The sequence below is a fragment of the Lissotriton vulgaris genome, chromosome 5 (genome assembly GCF_964263255.1).
Source record: "Lissotriton vulgaris chromosome 5, aLisVul1.2, whole genome shotgun sequence".
Classification (NCBI taxonomy): domain Eukaryota; kingdom Metazoa; phylum Chordata; class Amphibia; order Caudata; family Salamandridae; genus Lissotriton; species Lissotriton vulgaris.
In genome coordinates, this window is record NC_141693.1 from 290278078 (window position 1) to 290299220 (window position 21143).

At 45.3% G+C, this 21143-nt stretch overlaps 1 protein-coding gene across 2 annotated transcripts in view; it reads left to right on the forward strand.

Annotated features, from left to right (window-relative positions):
• C1QTNF12 (C1q and TNF related 12) overlaps positions 1 to 21143 on the forward strand; it is a 153220-nt gene that overhangs the window by 81675 nt on the left and 50402 nt on the right. Inside the window, exon 4 of one of the 2 annotated variants that reach the window (XM_086921464.1) lies at positions 7810 to 7988. In XM_086921464.1, the coding sequence (XP_086777590.1) occupies positions 7810 to 7988 (179 nt within the window). Of the gene's footprint in view, positions 1 to 7806; positions 7989 to 21143 lie in introns of both variants that reach the window. The other variant, XM_086921463.1, reaches the window with a different exon arrangement.

Genomic DNA, 21143 nt, shown 5'->3' on the forward strand with positions numbered 1-21143 from the left:
TGTCACACTTGTAGGAGTGTGATTTTTAGTAGGTCTGTTGTCACTATTATTGGCAGCATAGCAGGGTCAATGTGTGCTGCAAGCTGCAGTGGTCTCCTGACAGAGCCTGGTACTTATTTGTTTACAAATTAAGCACTGGCGCTAAACCCATACACAAATAGGTTGTGATTCAGACTATATTTGCACATGTGGTGCCTGCACTCAGCAGTCAAGTACATGCTTATTCATGGCAAGAATTTACAGACATTTGCGGCTATACTTAAACATAATGAGCATTTGAAGGGACTACATAGCTATACTGTAACTATTGCAGTGCTTATGAAGTTCCTAAGGTGAATACCGCCTTCTAAGTCATTATGGACAATGTGATCTCCTAATGCAACCTGGGCGTTGTAGCCTTCCTTTGCTTCCATTGAACTAATTAGATTAGCAGATCTGAAAACAATGATTTTTAGGTAAAACGTTCTGGACTGGAGACAGTTTTCTTAGTGACCTGGATTGATGTAGTCATCCTAGAGACAGCAAATGGCATATGTAGCTACACTTGATATTATCAGACTATAATTCAGGATATGTGGGGTCTGTTTGGCCATAAGTTGTTCATGTGTGATTATTGAAGGGTCACGTTGGCATATGGCCGTATGCTTGTGCATTTTAGTGTCGACTGTGTAAGCATGAGATTGTTGATTCTGTGTAGATGACAGCTGAGCCCTGGCATATCAAGTCTGTGCTCCTAGTCTTTTATGGCAGCACACTAGTTAATATGTAATAAGTAACATAAAATAAGACCATAATCAGCTTTAGTAGTGGTTTGTGTTGTTATTAATCCTGTACCTGCTAGTTTTACTTTATTAAAGTCACTTTCTGTGACACTGTTTTTTATTGTGAGGTTATCGGACGTCAAAGATCATTTGATGTTGCGTCATGTCAAGTGATGCAGAAGTGATGTCACTTCTGCTACACCCTGGATTTTGGTCACCCGATGTGAAAAAGGGGTCGAGTGTGGTGGCAGCAGGAGCGTCCCGACTGCTAAGCCAACGCTGCGATCAGGCCTCTCTCTAGGCTGACGACTGACTGGCTTCTTGAGGGCCACATGCTTCCCCTTCTCTTATGCCAGAATGTGACCGGGTTGAAGTCAGCAAGCAGTATCTGTTCCGTCTCCATGCTCCCAGCCAAGGCCGGTAGCCCAGAGTGGCAGCAGAAAGACAGTTTCCTGGAGCAAGAGGTCCTGTGGGACTTAGAAACTGAAGGGGCAGGGGCGGCTCTAGGCTCATGGTGGCCCTGGGCAGGGAGCGTAGGTAGGGGGCCCCCGGAGGAACGCAGGAGCGGAGGCCAGTGAAGAGGGGGGGTTCAGGGTGTTTGGAAGTGGGAAAGAGCCAGAGGCCGCCAAATCCCTGCCAGGGGCCGCCACGCAAATATGTATCCATCCTCAGAGGATTATTATATTAAGGATATATATTGGCGTGGTGACCCTTGGGGTTTCGTGGCAATGTGCCGGTGCACAGCTTGCAAATGCCTAAGGCCGCCCCTGGAAGGGGTGATGTGAACCCTCGCCTGAGGTGAGGAGAGAATATTTTGTGCATCTTCAAAAGGACCACATTTTCCGACATTGCCAGATTACACAGGTGAACATTAAAAATGTGCAAATCACCCCTCCAACTTTAGATTCCAGAAAACGACATAATTTCATTATGTCAGGTTGGGTTTTGAGTCACTTGTTTGAAAATGTTGGTGGTCTTCGGATAAGGGTGAGTGAATATTTTGTTTCACCTGTGAAATCGGGTGAGAAACACCTCCAGCAAAGACAATAAAAGTTTCTAACTTTGCTGCAGCAAAGTTAAACCTGCCTGTGGCCCCACACTTGGCTGATGTCCAGCCGCAGGCTGGTCCCCAATTGGAATTGGCCATTAAGGGTACGGCAATAGCCGGGCAGGGGCAGATGGTGAGGTAGGGCCTGAGATCTAGGGATGGCAGAGATAATAGGGAAGCTTCAAGAATTGCACTTTAGCTTTGCCCGTAGGAGGGTGATAAATTGTAATGATGAGAGATATAGGGAACAGCTGTCGAGAGCAGCAATCTACCTGCTGCACCTCACAGCAGAGGGAATAGTTTCAAACTAATACAAAGGTTTTTTTTTTTCAAAGTCACAAATTTAAATTCCTAACTAAAAAAAACCTAAGTGGAACTACAATTCGCTTCCTTTGCAGCTTTGCACACTACTATTTTATGTTTCAGATAGTTCCTTTGTTTGATGTTTGCTGTTGCTTTGAGAATTATGATATCAGCTTGTTACCCCTTTTAAGTATAGCTCATCGGAATCGCACTAGATGGCCTCTTTTTCACACAATTCCCTACACAAATTCACTAGACTTCAACATGGGCTCCCTAGTACTTTGATTTAAGACACATACAGCTTGAAAAGCTCGAGTCCTACTTACAATTAAGCCTTCTTCACAAAGTAAAGGGATACCTAACCCAAACTGACTTCTAAGTCAGAGTATAAGGCTTTGCCCTCTTTCAACTCCATGGGCATGCTCTATTATCCACTCTGCTGTTCTTTCCTCAACCCCTTTTCACAATACCACAGCACACCTAGACAAGCATTGGCATAGACAATAGGTCTCGGCTTTGGGACTATCAAGCACAATATTCTTGGTGCAACAACATCAACTGTTGCATGGCTAAACACTTATAAGGTCACAAAGGTGAAACCTATTGGCTATGCCAATGCTTGTTTATGGTGAGTTTAAGATGATACGCATGGAATGGGGCCTGATGGGGGTATGCAACTAGGGCTATGGAGTAAGCAGGAGAGGCTGTTAGGCTATTGGAAAGGCTTTGTAGGGGTTGATGAGGTTATGGGTAGCGGGTAGCAGAGAGCTTTTGTGGGGGTGAGTGGGGGCCCGGGAGTTAGCCTGTAAAGAAATTGTAGAGCGAACATATTTGCGGGGGAGTTGAGTGGTATGTGGCTTATGTGTTTATTTTGGTGAGGTTTGTAGAGCGGCGGCGGACTGAAAGCATTTGGGGGTGCAGGTGTAATATGGTGGTGAGCTTGCACTGTTATAACTAGGATTGAGGTGAGCGGATTGTTGGCGCCTGGCGGGGAGTTGATTTTAAGGGGAGCAGTAGGTAAGGAGGCAAAGCTTTGCGTAATAGCCTAAAGTGAGTGGAGGCCCCGTGGGGGCCGAGTTGTAGGAGTTGTGCTGCCTGTGCAGCGGAGCCGTTTTCCCTGTGTTTGTGGTACTGGTATTACTGAGACTGTAAATGGACGTATCCCTTTAGTTAGTGCAACGTCTTGGACTGCATAACTAATGTGAAAAAGTAGAAAGAATTCACCGGTAGATGGAAGGCCCGATATACAAAATAGATATGCTACACAGATGCGACACGCGGCGCGTCTACCCCGGCCCGCAGTACATAGCCTAGAGCTATCAACTGTCGAGGGTAATCCGGGGCGGTGGCTTTGTTAGGCAGAGAGCTGGTACATAGAGTAGGGGTCCGGAGAGCAGCCGATAGCAGAGAGCTGGAATGGAAGTCGAGAGGGACCAAGGCACACACTCCTGAATCGGAGGCTGCCCCAATGAACGTGAACACCCATGGCCATTGTTGAGTGGGGCCCTTACGGTGCGTGCGCAAGGCCATCGGGGCCTCAGGCGAGCGGCAACACCCCGCTTACATAGCGACAGGGAGCAGATTGCGGCCGCTGCAGCCACTAAGGAGAGCGGGACCCAGCGAGGTCTGGCAGTGCAAAGGAAGCAGCGCAGTACCTGAGGTCTTCCATCGGTTGCACCTCACGTATTTCCGACCAGTGTCTTCGGCTTGCAGGCAAGGGTCTAGGAAGCAGCAGGCGTGACAACAGAGTCAGAGAAGCGACCAGACACCCAGAATGTAGAGGGCGTGCGATGCCCGAGGGAGGCCTGCACTCCTGCAGCCGCCGCCCATGCTGATTGCCTGACTGGACAATAGGGGTCCGCTGGAGGGCTACAGCCACAACACGTACTCAATAGGCCCAGCGGGTAAGGTGTGCAGCCCCTGGAGAGGCAGGAAGCGGGCAGGAAGAGGGACAGCGCAGTGGGCTGGAGGTGGGTGACGACACCTGGGCCCAGCCACTTCTAACCCTGCTAGGCCTGCCCCAGGTTCAAAGGAAAAGAGGCAGCAGGGGGAGGGGTGAGAGGAGGGGGCCTGCGCCGTTTCCCTTGCGGGAGCAAGCAAGCAAATGGTTTGAAAGCTCGCTCCCGCAAGGGAATCGCTAAACGTGTACGCATTGCCATTGAAAGCAATGCAATGCGTGCAAATTTTTGGCAGCAAAACAGAATCAATGGCTAAAGGTCTTTTTCCTATACAGCGCATGCGCGCTGCATAGGCGAGACCTAAAAAACAACTTCCATCTTAATTACCTTTCGCTGTATCCCACTTCAATTTTTTGTCCCCTTCAATCCTACTTGTGTCATCAACACGGTCAATCCGAAACAAAAACCCGTCTAAGTCATTGTGAAACTCATCGTATCAGACTGAAGTCTCACAACAAGAAGTAAATGTCATTCATGCAGAGATACAATGCAAAAAACCCCAGAAAAAAACCATCAGAGAAATCTTCTGGGCCCCAAAACTATGAAACTCCCTCTAGTCAACCCTTGAACTCCTCCCTCATCTTCCTCTGAAAAGAGTTACTCTCCTCTCCTCATCCCACAGTGTCTCTCAGCAAATCGACAAATGTAGTAATCCACTCCTCTCATCCAAGCCTACGTCCGCCTGCTCTAATAGCTCTACGCTTCCACCTCTGTGATTGCTCAAGTCCCCTGTGAGCACGAAGGTGTGATCACAAATGTTTTCCCATTGGTTCTATGCAATAGCAAACATAACAGAAATACATAACATAATACCCTGTTAACAGTGTGCTTGTCAGATTTAGGTAATTTAATCTGATACTGTTGATATTTGGGCCATTTATTCTGTTGATGTTGTTTACGCTATTTAATTATAAGTATGTCTGTGGGCAACAACAGTTCCACAAACAAAGTTTTCTAGAATGCACAACTATTACCGTTTACCAAGCTACTAAAGTTGTGAAGTTAGCATAGCTTCACATACCTAGCTTTCTGAAGGACAATTTCTTAAATAACTTTTTTTGCTAAAAGTTGGGCTTTGCAACAGTGATCTCCCGCTTACTTTTAAAAATTTGTAAAGTTCACAATATATGTACGATTTAAAATAAATCATTTACAGAAGCAAAGTCCTTCAATATTTCAACTGCTGATTAAAGTACAAACTTCTGGCAGTAAGTGGTAATACTGAAAACAAACACGTGCAAAGCCAATAGATGTGGCTGCATTTTGAGTCCTGACTAAACCATTTAAACAGTGAAAAGTAAAATATAATACAAAAAAGTCATTTCTGTATGAGATGCATCTATGAGGTAAAGAATTTAATGAGTGGTCATTGAGTGCACCATTGAGATGAAAACTAGTTCCTCATGCATTGCAATGTACACACTTAATAGGAGAGTGGAATAATACGTGAAACAGACAATAGCTTAAGGTAAGAGAGTCATTCTCCTCTAGTTGGAGTCAACGCCCAATCTTTTTATATTCTAAAGCATTGGTAACAATAAGCCAAATGACAGGGCTGCTGTACACCAGAAGTAAAAAGAGAAAAGCTGGAAACAGGCCTTTTCCATCTATGCTCCTAGGATCTGAAGCAACATCTCCATATACATTAGAACTGCCCCAACCTTCCCGCAATTCAAAAAATGATATGAACCCTGATGGGAAGTGTCCTTGTAACATTAAAAGCCATCATGAAATAAAGAAGCCCAGTAACCTATAGAGATTTGGAGATATAGTTTACAGGGCAGCTTGACTAACAACCTAGGTAAGGAACTAGTCTTTACTAAGCCACAAGCTGAAAGCCACCGATAACGTACCAAACTGGGTCAACTCAAAGTAGAAGTGCTGCTCCTTTGTGAATATCCTTTAATGTCACCTCATCCCAAAGGATTAAAAAAGCTTTGCCTTTTATTAATAAGCAAAGACTTCTGTTCTTCACAATCTCCATCTACTGTACATTTATTTATAAAGGTCTTAGACTGAATGACCTGTAGTTGTCATCTCAGAAATACAATCAAGGTCTCCAAAACTCCAGGCAAGCATAGTGACAGGTCGCATTGAAAATGGAACCAGCCTCTGCGTTAGGCCTGACTAGAACACCTTTCCTTCATTGCTATTGTTATGAACCCCAATGTACCCCAATATAGGCCTCTGTAGTTACACAACCTTTTACCTACATCTGTCCTACTATTGTTCTACATAATGGGTCTGACACTGACCTTTTAGCAAATTAGGTGCTACATGACTGTTGTGTGGTTTTTCTCCGAAAACTAGCCTCATGTATTATGCATGAGATTTCTCACTATCACAGCAGGATTACCATCTTCTGCAAAATAACTCTGTATAAGGGTCACCTCTGTCGTCATCCTTGCCCGACATGCCCAGAGTACGCTTCTAGGTAAAACCCCTGAGGGTACCTATCGGGTATATAAGTGCTACATCTTCACTGGGCAGATAGAGGAGAAAAGGACTTCCATGCTGACACGCTGAGGCGAGATGCTGAGGTCAATGCACGCAGATCCTCCTGCACGCATGCAGTGTCCATCTCAAGACCAACATGGGGTCCTTCGCTCTCCCACAACAGGTAATGGGGTTGGCTCTATCCTAAGGGGATTCTTGGCTATACACCAACATACATGATCGGTACATTTAGGTACATCTAGTTAGGGTTCGCATTGTAGGAGTACAAATTGTTACTGTTATGCATCTATATGCCTGTATATATTCATTGTTTTAGCACTATGATGGAATTCTATCTTTTCTTTACTCTATTGGTGCTCATAATCATATATATATATGTGTATGTCTCATGGTTGTTGCAGCACACGTATTTTATACTAGAATGACGCTGGTTCAATAAATACTTATCGAAAACGTCCCCACCATTTATTCTGTTCTATTCTGAGACTGAATGAGCATGAGTGACTGAGCGAAAAGTACTGTTCTGTTTCCACAATTCCTGAGGAGTCAGGGTTGTCATGTTCGATAGTTGCCAGAAACTTTTCTCTCCTTGGTAAGAGGGGCTCATAGTGGCACTGTGAGCTAGCTGGTCTACAGACTAACATATCCTTCGGGTGTCTGGAATCAGTCTGTACCCTTAGTTTATATTGTCTAAACACGCAGATCCTGTGGAACTACACAACACTATGGGGGGCGGGCCACAGTGACTGCTGCCACTTGGCATCTGTACTTGGCATAACCCCTCAACCCCCTAAGCATGTCCACTTGCTCTGATCCCCACCTGGTTAGCCAACACCCTCTCTGGCAATTTCCCATGCTTTAGGCACCCCCAAACCCTTCCCACACGCCACTGCACCCTCCCCCTCTTAGCTCTGACCCCAGACACACCACAGCACCAGCATAGAGTAATTTGCAAACCATACCACAGAACGCTATTCATATCACATCATGCCCTGCAATGCATGGCCTAGGCATTTTATGGATATCAGCCCAATATGCGGCCTGTAGATGAGCTCAGCTTCATCTCATTGAATTCGGAGAGTTTCAGAAAAATGTTCCCACCTCTGTGGCATGCAAAGAGTCTAGAATTCACCCAACTTTGCTGATAAATGATAAATCTCCACCCTCCCACCCTTAATGTGTTTATGTATGTATTGGTATTTAAAGAGTGCAAACCTAGCTGTTGAGCACGGACGTAGCGTTCTTGAAGATGGTAATTAATGTTTTGCTTCCTCGTCAGAAGCTGCAGAGCAGAGAGCCTTGGTGGCCACACCGGAGCTGCCCAGTGAATTGCCGCCGTTACTCCCCATTCTTGAGGACTTGTCTCCGTACCGGCGTGTGGAAGAAGCCTTCCACTGTAAGCTGAAGGGTCCAGTTACCGTCGATAAAAAGACCCTGGTGGAGCTGCAGAACTTCCAGACGGTGAGTCAGAGGAGTTAGAGCATACGAAGATAGCTTTATGGGGAAGGTAGGGTAAGATGGGGATCCTAAACTAAGGGGATGTGTGCAGACTTCGAGACATGAGGGCATATGAATGTTTGGAAACAGGCATCACATAAAAGTGCTATTCATGAGCAGTAGGTGACTGGGATTTTAGAGCTTGAATTGTAGGTGGTACAGGGCCATCAGCTGGGAGGTAGAGGTATAAGGGATCTCTGTCTAGTGAGGTAGAAGCTGGACTTTAAACTACAAGTGGTGCAGAAAATCGCACTTGGTAGGTAACATGTGAGTTGGATGTTGTGCAGGGCCCTCAAATGAGGGACTAGTAATATAATTTTAAGTGATGTTGGGCCTCTCAGAAGGGAGGCAGAGAGGTGCAAAACCACTGAGCTGGGGTAAGATGTTTGTTCTGGAAAGTAAAGTGGTCCAGGGCCTTTTTTCTGGGAAGCAGGACTGGGGTGAGAAGTGCAATTTGCAGTGCCTCTGTGGGGGTTATGGGGACGACAGTAGAGCCTCTCACTTGAGGAGGGGGCAGGCTTGGAATCAAGGATGCAATGGCAAATGATCTAGACCTCTCTGCCAGGAGGTAGAATGGAATGGTAAGTGTTGCGGGCCTGTCAGCTGGAAAGGGGAATGTAAAGGGAAGTGGTTCTAGCCACACCGTTTGGGAGGAATATTTATATAGCTACAATTCTGAGATTGGTTTACCGCCTTTGTACTTCTAGAATCAGTAAATCATTAAATAAATCAAAAGTACGCTTGCTTTGTCGAGGCAGCGGCTCAAGATGCAACAGGCCCAAATTACCTGCAATCATTTCTGGTGTCTGCTCTCGTCCCGTGGTACCCTGCTCTGTGGGAGCATCAATCCTGCTATTAATTTAATTGCCTTTAATGAGAGAGGTTTTTAAGTAGAAGATCATCGGGTTACATTTCTGCCTGTTTCCATACGTCTGTAAACTTTTCATTGCTGTCGGGCATAATAACAACGTGGGGGATCTGATGCATGATGAAGATGTGCACCCTCTGAAGGTAGTCACTGGCTCCGTGCGCAGAGAGCACATCAAAAACAGCAGCAAATCCCATAGAGCAACACAAGGCAAATACCAGTTCAAAGGTGAAATCTGCATGTTACAACTGCCCCACCCTCCATTTCTTGTGTTTTTCCACTGCTTAACTTCACCTGTTAGAATCTGGCCCAGAGACATCCCTGTTGCCCATTGTAGGTGATTGTCAGTTTAGCTGTAGGCTCTCCCTGTCTGGTGGGAGCAAGTAGCGTAGCCTCCTGTTTAAGCTGAAGTGAGTAATTCAACTGACCTGGTTCGGGGAGAGATGAGTGGGAGAGGGTATCAGACGAATTGCTAGTATTCTATTGAAGATGGGATACAGACTTTTTGTGATATGCTGGGAAGTGTGGACTGCCAACTTCCGAGGATACAACCTATGCATTATTTATAGCTGGACCTTCCACCCACCCCAAGTATGTAGTTAGATTGTGTAAACATAGAAATGGCATTAATAGTCAAAGACTGATGCTTGTAGTATTGTAGCTCACCAGTGCAGAGCCAATTCTGTTAATCTGATGCCCTGCCCTCCTGTAATCACTGGAGCAGGACCCATGTCCTGCTCTCCTGCACTAACTAAGTAATGTGGTAATGAGCATCACCAATCAGACTTCCTGGGCTGCATCCTGAAAGTCTTTGTGATGCTGAAGAGTGCTTCCTGGACACTGAAGCAGCGTTGTGTCCATTCTTCTCATAGGCTGGGTTTAAGCTTGAAGAAGTTTTGTCTGGCCTATTTACTGCATTGTGCTTTGCTAGAATAATCTGCAGTAACATATAAACTGGGAAATGCAATGGTTAACTTTTAGTTTTCAGCACTCCTCACCATTTTAAGTACTCTATGACTCTAAACAGTAAATAAAGTGAGTATTATTGTTAAAGACAACACCTCTTTCTCAACGCTGACCTTTATTTACCTTGATGGTGCTGCATCTTCAATGAGACCTCAGAAAACGTAGGCCTAGATGTACTGTCCATCACACAAAAGGAGCACTGCATAAAAAAATTACAGCACTGCATTGTGCAAGGGTCAGAGAATAGCACATCACCTGGTTTAGTTTAAAGTCACTTGCTCACAACATCAGTGGTGGTGCCTGTGATAAATCTGCAATGTAAAATAATATCATTTTATTGAAATTTCGAACTACCACAAATGTTTAAGTGTATAAACCTTTCAGTTGAAATTCAAGAACATTCATTTAATTTGCAAACATATTCAATGTATGTGAACTAGCAAATGCATTTCGCAGCAAAAATGCAAATGCGACTTGAAACAGTTAATAGTGCATTTTAAAGAAGCAGTGCCAGGGGTGACAATTAGGTAAAGCTTAAGGCCTCATTCTAAGTTACGAAGTAATAACAGGTGCACAAAGACTTAGGTACAAATACCATCTGCACACGGAATCGGGTTGTTTTTTGTGCCCTACTAGGACTTTTGTGGTGCATAATGCAGAATAATGTGTGAAACTTTTTATCAGGTGATTTTTCGCATGGCGTTACTGCTTCTGCACACTTTAGCAATTTCCTTGTGCAGTTTCTTACAGGAAGAGCCCTAAAGGAACTTACAAGTTAAAAAAATTGTATTTGCACTCATTTTATAATAAAGAAAACGGGTGCAAAACTATCTGATCCTGGTTTTCCTCTATGGGCATTTCTCAGAGTGGAGCAATAATTCTTATTTGTAACATCACCCACTGCCATTTATGTAATCCAGTGCTCTTACACTAGGATGACTACGGTTTCAATCTCTGCAAATTCAAGGAAAAGAAAACAATTTCCCTAAAATATAACTGTGTGAAGCAGAGGAGGGCAAAAGAGACAGTCAGGGGGGAGGTCGTGCATTGGACTGTTTGATCATTTCTGACAAGTCAAGTCAAGTCAAAGAATTTATATAGCGCTCTACATACCCAGAGGGTCTCAAGGCGCTTGAGGAGGGGAGGGGAATTATTTGTCAAATATCCACGTTTTAAGTTGCTTTCTGAATGCTAGGTGATTCTGGGTAAGGCGAAGGTGGGTGGGAAGGGAGTTCCAGGTTTTAGCTGCCAGGTAGGAGAAGGATCTACCTCCCATGGTGGTTTTGTTGATGCGAGGTACGGTGGCAAGGGCTTGGTTGGATGATCGTAGCTGGCGGGAGGGGGAGTAGAAGGATAGTCGTGTGTTGAGGCATTCTGGTCCGATTTCGTAGAGTGCTTTGTGTGCGTGGGTTAGTAGCCGGAAGGTGATCCTCTTGTTGACGGGAAGCGAGTGGAGGCTTTTCAGGTGACCAGAGATATGTTCTTTACACGGGATGTCTAAAATGAGTCTGGCTGAGGCGTTTTGAATTCGTTGGAGTTTTTTCTGGAGTTTAGCGGTAGTACCGGCGTAGAGGGTGTTTCCGTAGTCCAGTCGGCTCGTGACCAGGGCGTGGGTGACCGTTTTCCTAGTTTCGGTGGGGATCCAACGAAATGTTTTTTTGAGCATGCGAAGAATGTTGAAGCAGGATGAGGAGACGGCGTTGACTTGTTTGTGCATTGAAAGTGAGGAATCCAGGATGACGCCCAGGTTCCGTGCATGGTCTGTCGGGATGGGTGCTTTTCCAAGGGCTTCTGGCCACCAAGAATCGTCCCATGCGGAGGGGGAGGTACCTAAGATAAGGACTTCTGTTTTATCAGAGTTAAGTTTCAGACGGCTATGTTTCATCCATTCGGCAACTTCTTTCATTCCTTCGTGTAGGTTAGTTTTGGCGGTGTGAGGGTCCTTGGTGAGAGATAGGATCAGTTGAGTGTCGTCCGCGTAGGAGATGATGTTGAGGCTGTGTTGGCGTGCGATGGTCGCGAGGGGGCTCATGTATACGTTGAAAAGGGTGGGGCTGAGTGAAGATCCTTGTGGAACGCCGCAGATGACTTCAGTGGCCTCTGACTTGAATGGTGGAAGGCGGACTCTCTGGGTTCTTCCGGTGAGGAACGAGGTGATCCATTCTAGTGCTTTTCCTTGGATTCCAATGTTTCTGAGGCGCTGAAGGAGGGTGTTATGGCAGACTGTGTCGAAGGCTGCGGAGAGGTCGAGGAGGATGAGGGCGACTGTGTCTCCATTGTCCAGTAGGGTTCGAATGTCGTCTGTTGCTGCGATGAGGGCGGTTTCGGTGCTGTGTTTGGCTCGGAAGCCGGACTGTGAGGAGTCGAGGGAGTTATTGGCTTCGAGGAAGGCGGCGAGCTGGTTGTTGACAGCTTTCTCGATGACTTTGGCCGGGAATGGAAGGAGTGAAATGGGACGGTAGTTTTTGAGTTCGGTGGGGTCCGCTGTGGGTTTTTTCAGAAGTGCGCTGAGTTCTGCGTGTTTCCAGCTTTCTGGGAAGGTGGCGGAGTTGAGGGAGCAGTTGATGACGTCTCTGAGGTGCGGTGCTATGATGGAGTCTGCTTTGTTGAAGATGTGGTGAGGGCATGGGTCAGTTGGGGATCCTGAGTGGATGGAGTTCATCAGGCGGATAGTGTCCTCAGTGGAGATTGGATTCCAATCATTAAGGAAGTTCGAGGGTGGTGAAGGTCCAGCAGATGGTTGGCTGGGTTGGTCTCCGGGTTGGTTATCGAAGCTGTTGTGAATGTCTGCAATTTTGTTGTGGAAGAATGAGGCTAGGGAGTCGCAGAGGGCTTGAGAGGGGGTGATGTCGTTGGAGATGGCCGAGGGGTTGGTGAATTCCTTGACGATGTTGAAAAGTTCCTTGCTGTTGTGGGCGTTGCTATCTAGTCGGTCCTTGAAGGCAGTTTTCTTGGCTTTTCGGATCAGTTGGTGGTGTGTGCGAGTGGCGTTTTTGAAGGCTTCCTTGGTGCTAGTGGTTGGGTCTTTTTTCCATGCCTTCTCCAGGGAGTGGCAGAGTTTCTTGGATTTCTTGAGATCATCGTTGAACCAGGAGGCTTTCTTGCTGCCAAGTATGATTTGTCGTTTTTTCAGTGGTGCTAGGATGTCGGCGCTGTTGGATAACCATAGGGTGAGGTTGGTGGCGGCCTGGTCGGGGTTAGAGGAGTGGGCTGGGGGGTTTAGACGAAGCGATGAGGAGATCTGGTCGATGGTGATTTTGTTCCAGTTTCTTTGTAGAGTTGGTTGGGGGTGGTTGTTGGATTTGGGCTTGTTGTAGGTAAAGTGGACGCAGCTGTGGTCAGTCCAGAGGAGAGCGTGAGTGTGTGTGTGGAGGGAGGAGAGGAGGTGCTTTTCTAGGTTTCCTTTGCTCATCCACCTGCCAGTCACCACATTCTCGCTCTCTTCTCTGTGATGTCACTTTCTCTTGCTGTCCGAGTTCAGTCTGCAGAGTTAGCAGATAGTCACATGCTGTGCATTATTGCATAAAGTGTGGTTTGAGTCAGGGCACAAGTCCTAAAAAAAAGAAGTGGGGGGACGCTGGCGGCACTACAGGAAGTGACGTCACGAAAGGTGGCTTGCACCATCAGACTCATTGCCTCCCCTTGCTCACCCCTTAGATGCGATTGCATCAGAGAAGCCAGCGCATGACCAGCGTTCTGAATATGCTCCGATCTCGCCCCAGAGAGGCCAAAGAGTGAATGTGTGGCTCCATTTGCTGCAGTTATCGAGGACCCAGTAAAATAAGTGGGGGGACGCCGTCCACCCGCGTGGTACCCCGACTCGAGCCCTGGTTTGTTCGCTAAAGGTGGCTCGAACTGCACTGTTTGCGGGCTACGAGCATGCATAGGTTCTACCAAATCTTATTCTACTCCCCTGATTTTCTTTTAGTGTTTTTGTTACCATTGCGTGGATTTTGATGTCTGATAGGGTAGACACACATGTGCATATTGCTGTAATTATTGGACTGCCTTAAACAGTTCTTAATCCACCCACGTGGTATCGGTCAATTCTGGATGTATTTAATAATCCTATGACACATGCTACTGGAAGCATCATGGCAGTCCCCCAAGTGACCTAAGATAAACTTCGCCTTTGGTCTATAATTGTGAATCCGGAGAAGTTAACCAAGGAAGTACTGTCCTAAGTGTGCAAAGCCTTCGGCTTCTTCTTTCCCATCAACGTTAAGCAGTGCTTGAAATGGAACTATAGATGTGTGGGTACTCACTATTCCAGAGTATGTGCTTGCTAATGAGCAGTGGTGGCACTCAAATCATTAAAAGTAGTGCATCACAGTAGAGAGGTGAGGGTACTCTCTCAGTCAAATTAAAGAAGTGCATGTTCTTAGTACAAAGCAGCACCTTCCCATTTAAAGCACCACTGCTAAGCTTTCTTGCTCCTTATTTAATGTACCCTTGAGTGGCCTCTTTGAAGCTTCAGGAATGCCCAGATTACTTACTTACAATCTTCATTACTCCAATTCCTCCCTTTTTTTATGTATCACAAGTTTAATATTCAAAGTGCATGCCCTGGTACAAAAGTTACTCAAAATTACGTTATGCAGCATTTCGAGAAATGTCCTGAATTTCATGTAAATGCAAAATGTAGGCACTTCTCCAGCTCCGTGTGACCAGGTGTTACAGTCCTCCAAGCTCTTAAACAACAGCACACACAGTCAAAGGCACTCCGTTGTCAGCCTGACCCTTAAACGTCACACAGTCTTTTCTCTACATGTCAGCTGAGGCTTTTTTCTCGCTTTTCTTAAGTGGTCCATCCACAGCTCTGCCCTTTCTCCTGTGCAGCACTACTCAAGGCGTTACTTGCTAAAAGGATGGTGGTCTAATTATACGAATACCTATTAGAATTTTAATGACGCGTGGTCAATGTTTCTGCTATTTTTGGGGTGCATCTTAGTTACATTCAGAACTTCTTTTTTTAGCTTAATTGTCTGCTCCCTTATTCTTTTGTTATTGCATTTACCCTGTTACTTTGCACCAGGCCAAGATCTTCAGAAAAGGCTCTGCCCCTCGGCCTGAACAATAAACTACTCATGGCAGAGGGTTGAAGAGACACGGAGAAGAGAAGCAACTCTCTCCTTCTCAGAGTAACTACAGCTAAAAAAAAAAAGCATCAGGCCTCTCCTGGCGCACGGACACCCAGAATTTAGAGTCACCTACCTGAGGGAGAAAGACCAAATCCAGGCCTGCTCCCTTTCCCTGAGGACTCCGCTCCTCGTGACTACCTAAACAAGTAGTGTCCCCTCTGTCCCTTGATCCTTACAGCATCACCTCTACGCTCCTCGCTGTTGTTTATTTCACTTTTCTGCAGCACAGTATTTTTTGTGTGAAGCTCTAAGCTGGCTAGTTATGTGTTACACCAATATCATTAAAAAAAACAAATAATTTGAGAGTGTCTGAGTGTGGTGTATATTGTGCGTGGTGAGTGAGCCTGTATCTGTGGATGGAAGTGTCTCACTCAACAATTGCTGCTATCTGTCCATCTATCCATCCATCCATCCATCCATCCATCCATCCATCCATCCATCAACCTGCTTGCCTGCTTCCCTTTCAGTCTACCTATGCCTGGCCACCTGTGCCTGACTGGACACTTACCTGTCGGTATACGTCTCTGCCTGTCCAGTCATACGGTAGTTGCTCTGTTTCATGCAGTCAGTATGTACGTCTGCCTTTATGTCTGTTTACCTTTGCATGCCCGTATGTCTGTCCATCCACCAATGTTTGCCTGTCTCTGTTTACCTGTTTGTTTCAGCCCTCCTCTTCATAGAAACGAAAGGCTGCTTCTAATGCGCCCGATGCCTTCCATTCCAAATTTCTGGAAGAATTCTTGTGGTTGGAGAAGAGGGGTGCCTGGTGGAGTGATGTTTTGGCCATACTCGTGTTTTGGCTCCTCTTACCTATTACCTCTTAATTTCACCTCAAGCCAAAGCCAGGCGGTCGTAGCCAAAACTAACAGTAAACAAAGTCGATCTGATGGAAGTACGGCTTCGGAATGTCTGCCTCCCCGTGTGATTGGCAGGCGCCCCACTGCGGCCCACTTACTGCAGCCGCTGCTTTGACACTCTGAGAGACAGCCCGCTTGTTCTCGTGGTGGCACAGCACGCGCGCTTCTCACAGCACGCGCGCCTCGGGTGGCGCTCAAAGAGGGCGAGTCTCACATCGGGAATTGAGCTTCATTCTGGCCCGCAGCTAGGCTTCGTTAACTTTAATGGAGCGTCACAACAAGCAATCATAGCTTCACCGCCATCAGGCCAACTTCTGCTTTATAACTACTTATTCTCACATATGTCTTTGAGGCATCCATTGCTGCATAGCCTTATTTTATTTGGGCTTTTGTGCCATTCATTGTTGGCACTCACTTGCTGCTGCCTTCAGCTGCTAAAATGAAGCAACAAAAGCATGCATGCAAACGTCTCATCCACTGCCAGCCACTCGGGCCACATTGCAGTCCACCAATAAACAGTCCAGTATGAACTGCCAGGCCATGTCCACTTTACCAAAACAAGCAACCTCACGCTGGCTTCAGCCTTGTTGGTAATCAGTAGTGAGATGTAGCTTGGATCCTACGGCACAGTGACCACGGTTCCACGCCACGACAGACCCATCACACTGACGAAAGCACATTAAGACAACAAAAGATGACTAGTGGAAAGGGAAACACATGGCAAAGTCTCAGCGAATGGCAATCGCTCATGCCTTGTTCCAGTCCAAGCTGTGTAATCTCATCCTGTAAACCATTGAAAAGGGTTTTGGGGTCAACCGTCAACAGCCTTGACATGATGAGGGTGTTGGTGGGTACCGTTCGGCAGAAAAGAGGAGATGTTTACTTGCGGGGAACCACCCTTTGATTCTTGGCAAATCACTAAGGGCCAGATGTATCAAGATGCCCTTTAGCGATTCTCAAATAGCGATTTTTTATGAATCGCTATTTGAGAATTGCTAAATGGTATGTATCTAGAAATTCGCTATTTTTTAGAGATTTCTTAAAATTCCTTAATTGCGATTAGCAAATTGCTAACCGCAATTAAGGAATAATTTCCCATTTATTACTATGGGCCAGGAGGCCCATAAGAATGAATGGAAAGTTATTCTCAATTTGCGATTCGCAATTTGCTAATCGCAAATTGAGAATAATTTCAAGGGTGTCTTAAGGACACCCTGCTGCACCCCTGAAATTTACATGTGTGCGCATATGGTGCACATACATGCCCAAAGGCCATGTATGAGCGTCACATGGCACCTTTAGAAATTTCAAAAAGTGCATTTTTTGAAGAATTCGCAAATTACTACCAACTACAAGTTGGTGGTAATTTGCGATTTCTTAGAGTGAAATCGCGAAACTTTCTTCTTTCTTACATACCATTTAAGGAATCGCTTTTTGCGATTCCTTAAATGATAGCGCAAAATTAAGGAATTGCAAATTTTGCGATGCGATTTTTTAAATACATCGCATTTCCTGTTTTTTGTCGCATTGACATGATGAGGGTGTTGGTGGGTACCGTTCGGCAGAAAAGAGGAGATGTTTACATGCGGGGAACCATCCTTTGATTCTTGGCAAATCAATAAGGGCCAGATGTATCAAGATACCCTTTAGCGATTTTCAAATAGCGATTTTTTGCGAATTGCTATTTGAGAATTGCTAAATGGTATGTATCTAGAAATTCGCTATTTTTTAGCGATTTCTTAAAATTCCTTAACTGCGTTTAGCAAATTGCTAATCGCAATTAAGGAATAATTTCCCATTTGTTTCTATGGGCCAGGAGGCCCATAAGAATGAATGGAAAGTTATTCTCAATTTGCGATTCGCAATTTGCTAATCGCAAATTGAGAATAATTTCAAGGGTGCAAGGGTGTCTTAAGGACACCCTGCTGCACCCCTGAAATTTACATGTGTGCACATATGGTGCACATACATGCCCAAAGGGCATGTATGAGCGTCACATGGCACCTTTAGAAATTTCAAAAAGTGCATTTTTTGAAGAATTCGCAAATTACTACCAACTACAAGTTGGTGGTAATTTGCGATTTCTTAGAGTGAAATCGCGAAACTTTCTTCTTTCTTACATACCATTTAAGGAATCGCTTTTTGCGATTCCTTAAATGATAGCGCAAAATTAAGGAATCGCAAATTTTGCGATGCAATTTTTTTAATACATCGCATTTCCCATCTTTTTATCGCAAACGCTGCTATTTTGCGATTTCCCTAAAGCCTAAAACATATAATATGTGTGTGCATAGGAGGCTGAAAGATGCAACCTGGCCAGCATTGAGAGGAGGCACAATATGAGAGTCGCACAAAGAAGGCAGCATAAAAAGGAAATAGGTGGAAACAGGTACAGGGTGGCAAAATAAAAGGGACAACGAAAGAACATGATCAAAATAGAAGTGGCAATGTGTACCATGCGGTCAGAATGGCAGGGGCAACACAAAGTGTGGTTACAAAGAAAATGGCAGATGGCCTCATTCCGATATACGTAAACACGGGACAACTGTTTATTAATGAATTAATATTATTATTTATTTTAATTAACTAATGTTAATTTTGATGAGTCGAGCAGTTGTAAGATCGTTGTTCACTGCTCTGTTTCTTAATTCTTATTTTTTGTTTTGTTGTTAGGTGGAAATCATCCATGTTGATACAGGCATAATGGTTACTTCTTTTGTGAGCCATGTAGTTACTAAGATATAGTTGTTCAGCACTCTTCTATGGAAAGACGTGTGATGTCGTTATGATGCTATAGGGTGGCTATACTGATATATATATATATATATATATATATATATATATATATATATATATATATATATATATATATATACATATAAATAAAAGGGTTGCCCACAATAGAGAGGTCACTCCTGGGGGCGGTTTTCAGCACAAACACCAATGGCAGCAGCAACTTAAGTGGGGACCACAACTTCCAATTGCAAGTAAAGCCAGGCGCGTTTCAAGCCGTAGCCCTTGTTCACTGGCTTGCACAAAGTAAACAGAGGCAGCAATCAATTTGGAACACCTTTATTCGTTTGAACAGTCCCGCCCAAATGGGTGTCATCAGGCAAGGCATTCTGGGTCACGTAGTTCCTGTGCCTGTTCTGACTGCAAGTTCCGTGAGACCCCAGTGGGTTAGGTCCCCCCGTTATTAAAATCAGTCCAAGTGGGTTTATTTCCAAAATTCTAATACCAAGTGGGTGAAAGTTGAAAGGAAAGCGCTCGTTGCTCACCAATAGTATCCATTTATTCGTTTGAACAGTCCCGCCCCAATGGGCGTCATCAGGCAAGGCATTCTGGGTCACGTAGTTCCTGTGCCTGTGCTGACTGCAAGTTCCGTGAGACCCCAGTTGGTTAGTTGCCCCCGTTATTAAAATCAGTCCAAGTGGGTTTATTTCCAAAATTCTAATCCCAAGTGGGTGAAAGTTGAAAGGAAAGCGCTTGTTGCTCACCAATAGTATCCAAAGGTGAGGCCCCCTCCAATCCAAAAGTGTGCACAGTTGCGAGCACAGGGATCCGCAGGTTAGGCGGCGGGACCTCTCTGCAGCCAGACCAGGCGCTAAGCACAAAGAAAAGGGTTGCCCACAATAGAGAGGTCACTCCTGGGGGCGGTTTTCAGCACAAACACCAATGGCAGCAGCAACTTAAGTGGGGACCACAACTTCCAATTGCAAGTAAAGCCAGGCGCGTTTCAAGCCGTAGCCCTTGTTCACTGGCTTGCACAAAGTAAACAGAGGCAGCAATCAATTTGGAACACCTTTATTCGTTTGAACAGTCCCGCCCAAATGGGTATCATCAGGCAAGGCATTCTGGGTCACTTAGTTCCTGTGCCTGTTCTGACTGTCTGCAAGTTCCGTGAGACCCCAGTGGGTTAGGTCCCCCCGTTATTAAAATCAGTCCAAGTGGGTTTATTTCCAAAATTCTAATACCAAGTGGGTGAAAAATGAAAGGAAAGCGCTCGTTGCTCACCAATAGTATCCAAAGGTGAGGCCCCCCCAATCCAAAAGTGCGCACGGTTGCAAGCACAGGGATCCGCAGATGAGGCGGCAGGATCTCTCTGCAGCCGGACCAGCCGCTAAACACAAAGAAAAGGGTTGCCCACATATATGTAATCAAGGCCATCTCTTTCCATCCGAAACATGTCATAGCGACATGGTGATTGTGGAATAAAGAACGAATTTGGGTCTACTCTTGCCTTCTTTTCAAGGACTTTAGGGCAAGCGCGCTGCTATATATATATATATATATATATATATATATATATATATATATATATATATATATATATATATATATATATATATATATATGTATATATATATATATATATATATATATATATATATATATATATATATATATATATATATATATATGTGTATATATATATATATATATATACACACACACACGCAAGGATGGCGTGCTTAAGCCACTTCAACGGCGGGCTCACGACGGGGTTCGCCAGCCCCTCAATGTGCACACACTCCTGGTCTCAATCCTTCCCACGGAAAAACCCAGAGTCGGAGCTCAATTGTAGTACGGTGCTTGTCAGTATTTAATTAGCAGAAGAAAACACCCAACGCGTTTTGAGATCAGCCGATCTCTCGCTCATATATATATATGTATATATATATATATATATATATATATATATATATATATATATATATATATATATATATATATATATATATCCCAAGCTCCAAGTTCTGCCAAAAAAGACGGGACACTCGCGGGTGGGTGCAGTCTGCGGTGGCAGAACCCCCGCATTTACATGTAGCTCACAATCCTCACGATTTACGTTAGGAAAACAGCACTCGTGGGCACGTTGGTATTAAACTACCGTTTTTAATTATTTCAGAGTCTCCAAGTTACCCACAGGTAAGGAATGCACTCATCCAGCAGCCCTTATTTCAGCGGTTAAAGGACATCACTGCATCCCAGTCTGCAGCTTCTCATGTCTCGATTGAAAGCCTGACGCGTTTCTGAGCCTACGCTCGTCTTCAGAGGCTCGACTTGAGTTGACGCTTTGACACTCGCACTGCTTTGTGGGACTTATAGGCCGTGTCTCTTCCCTGTATGGGTGCGTGTTCTGCCATTTCACAGCCCTGGATGGGCCCCGGGATGCAGATGTCCATTGATCCCTCGGCTGCTGCTTCACAGTAGGCTCGGCGACTTCCGGCCCATGACCCCCTGTGGTTTTTTGAGCGGGGGGTGCATACCTTCGCGGCTGGGCTGC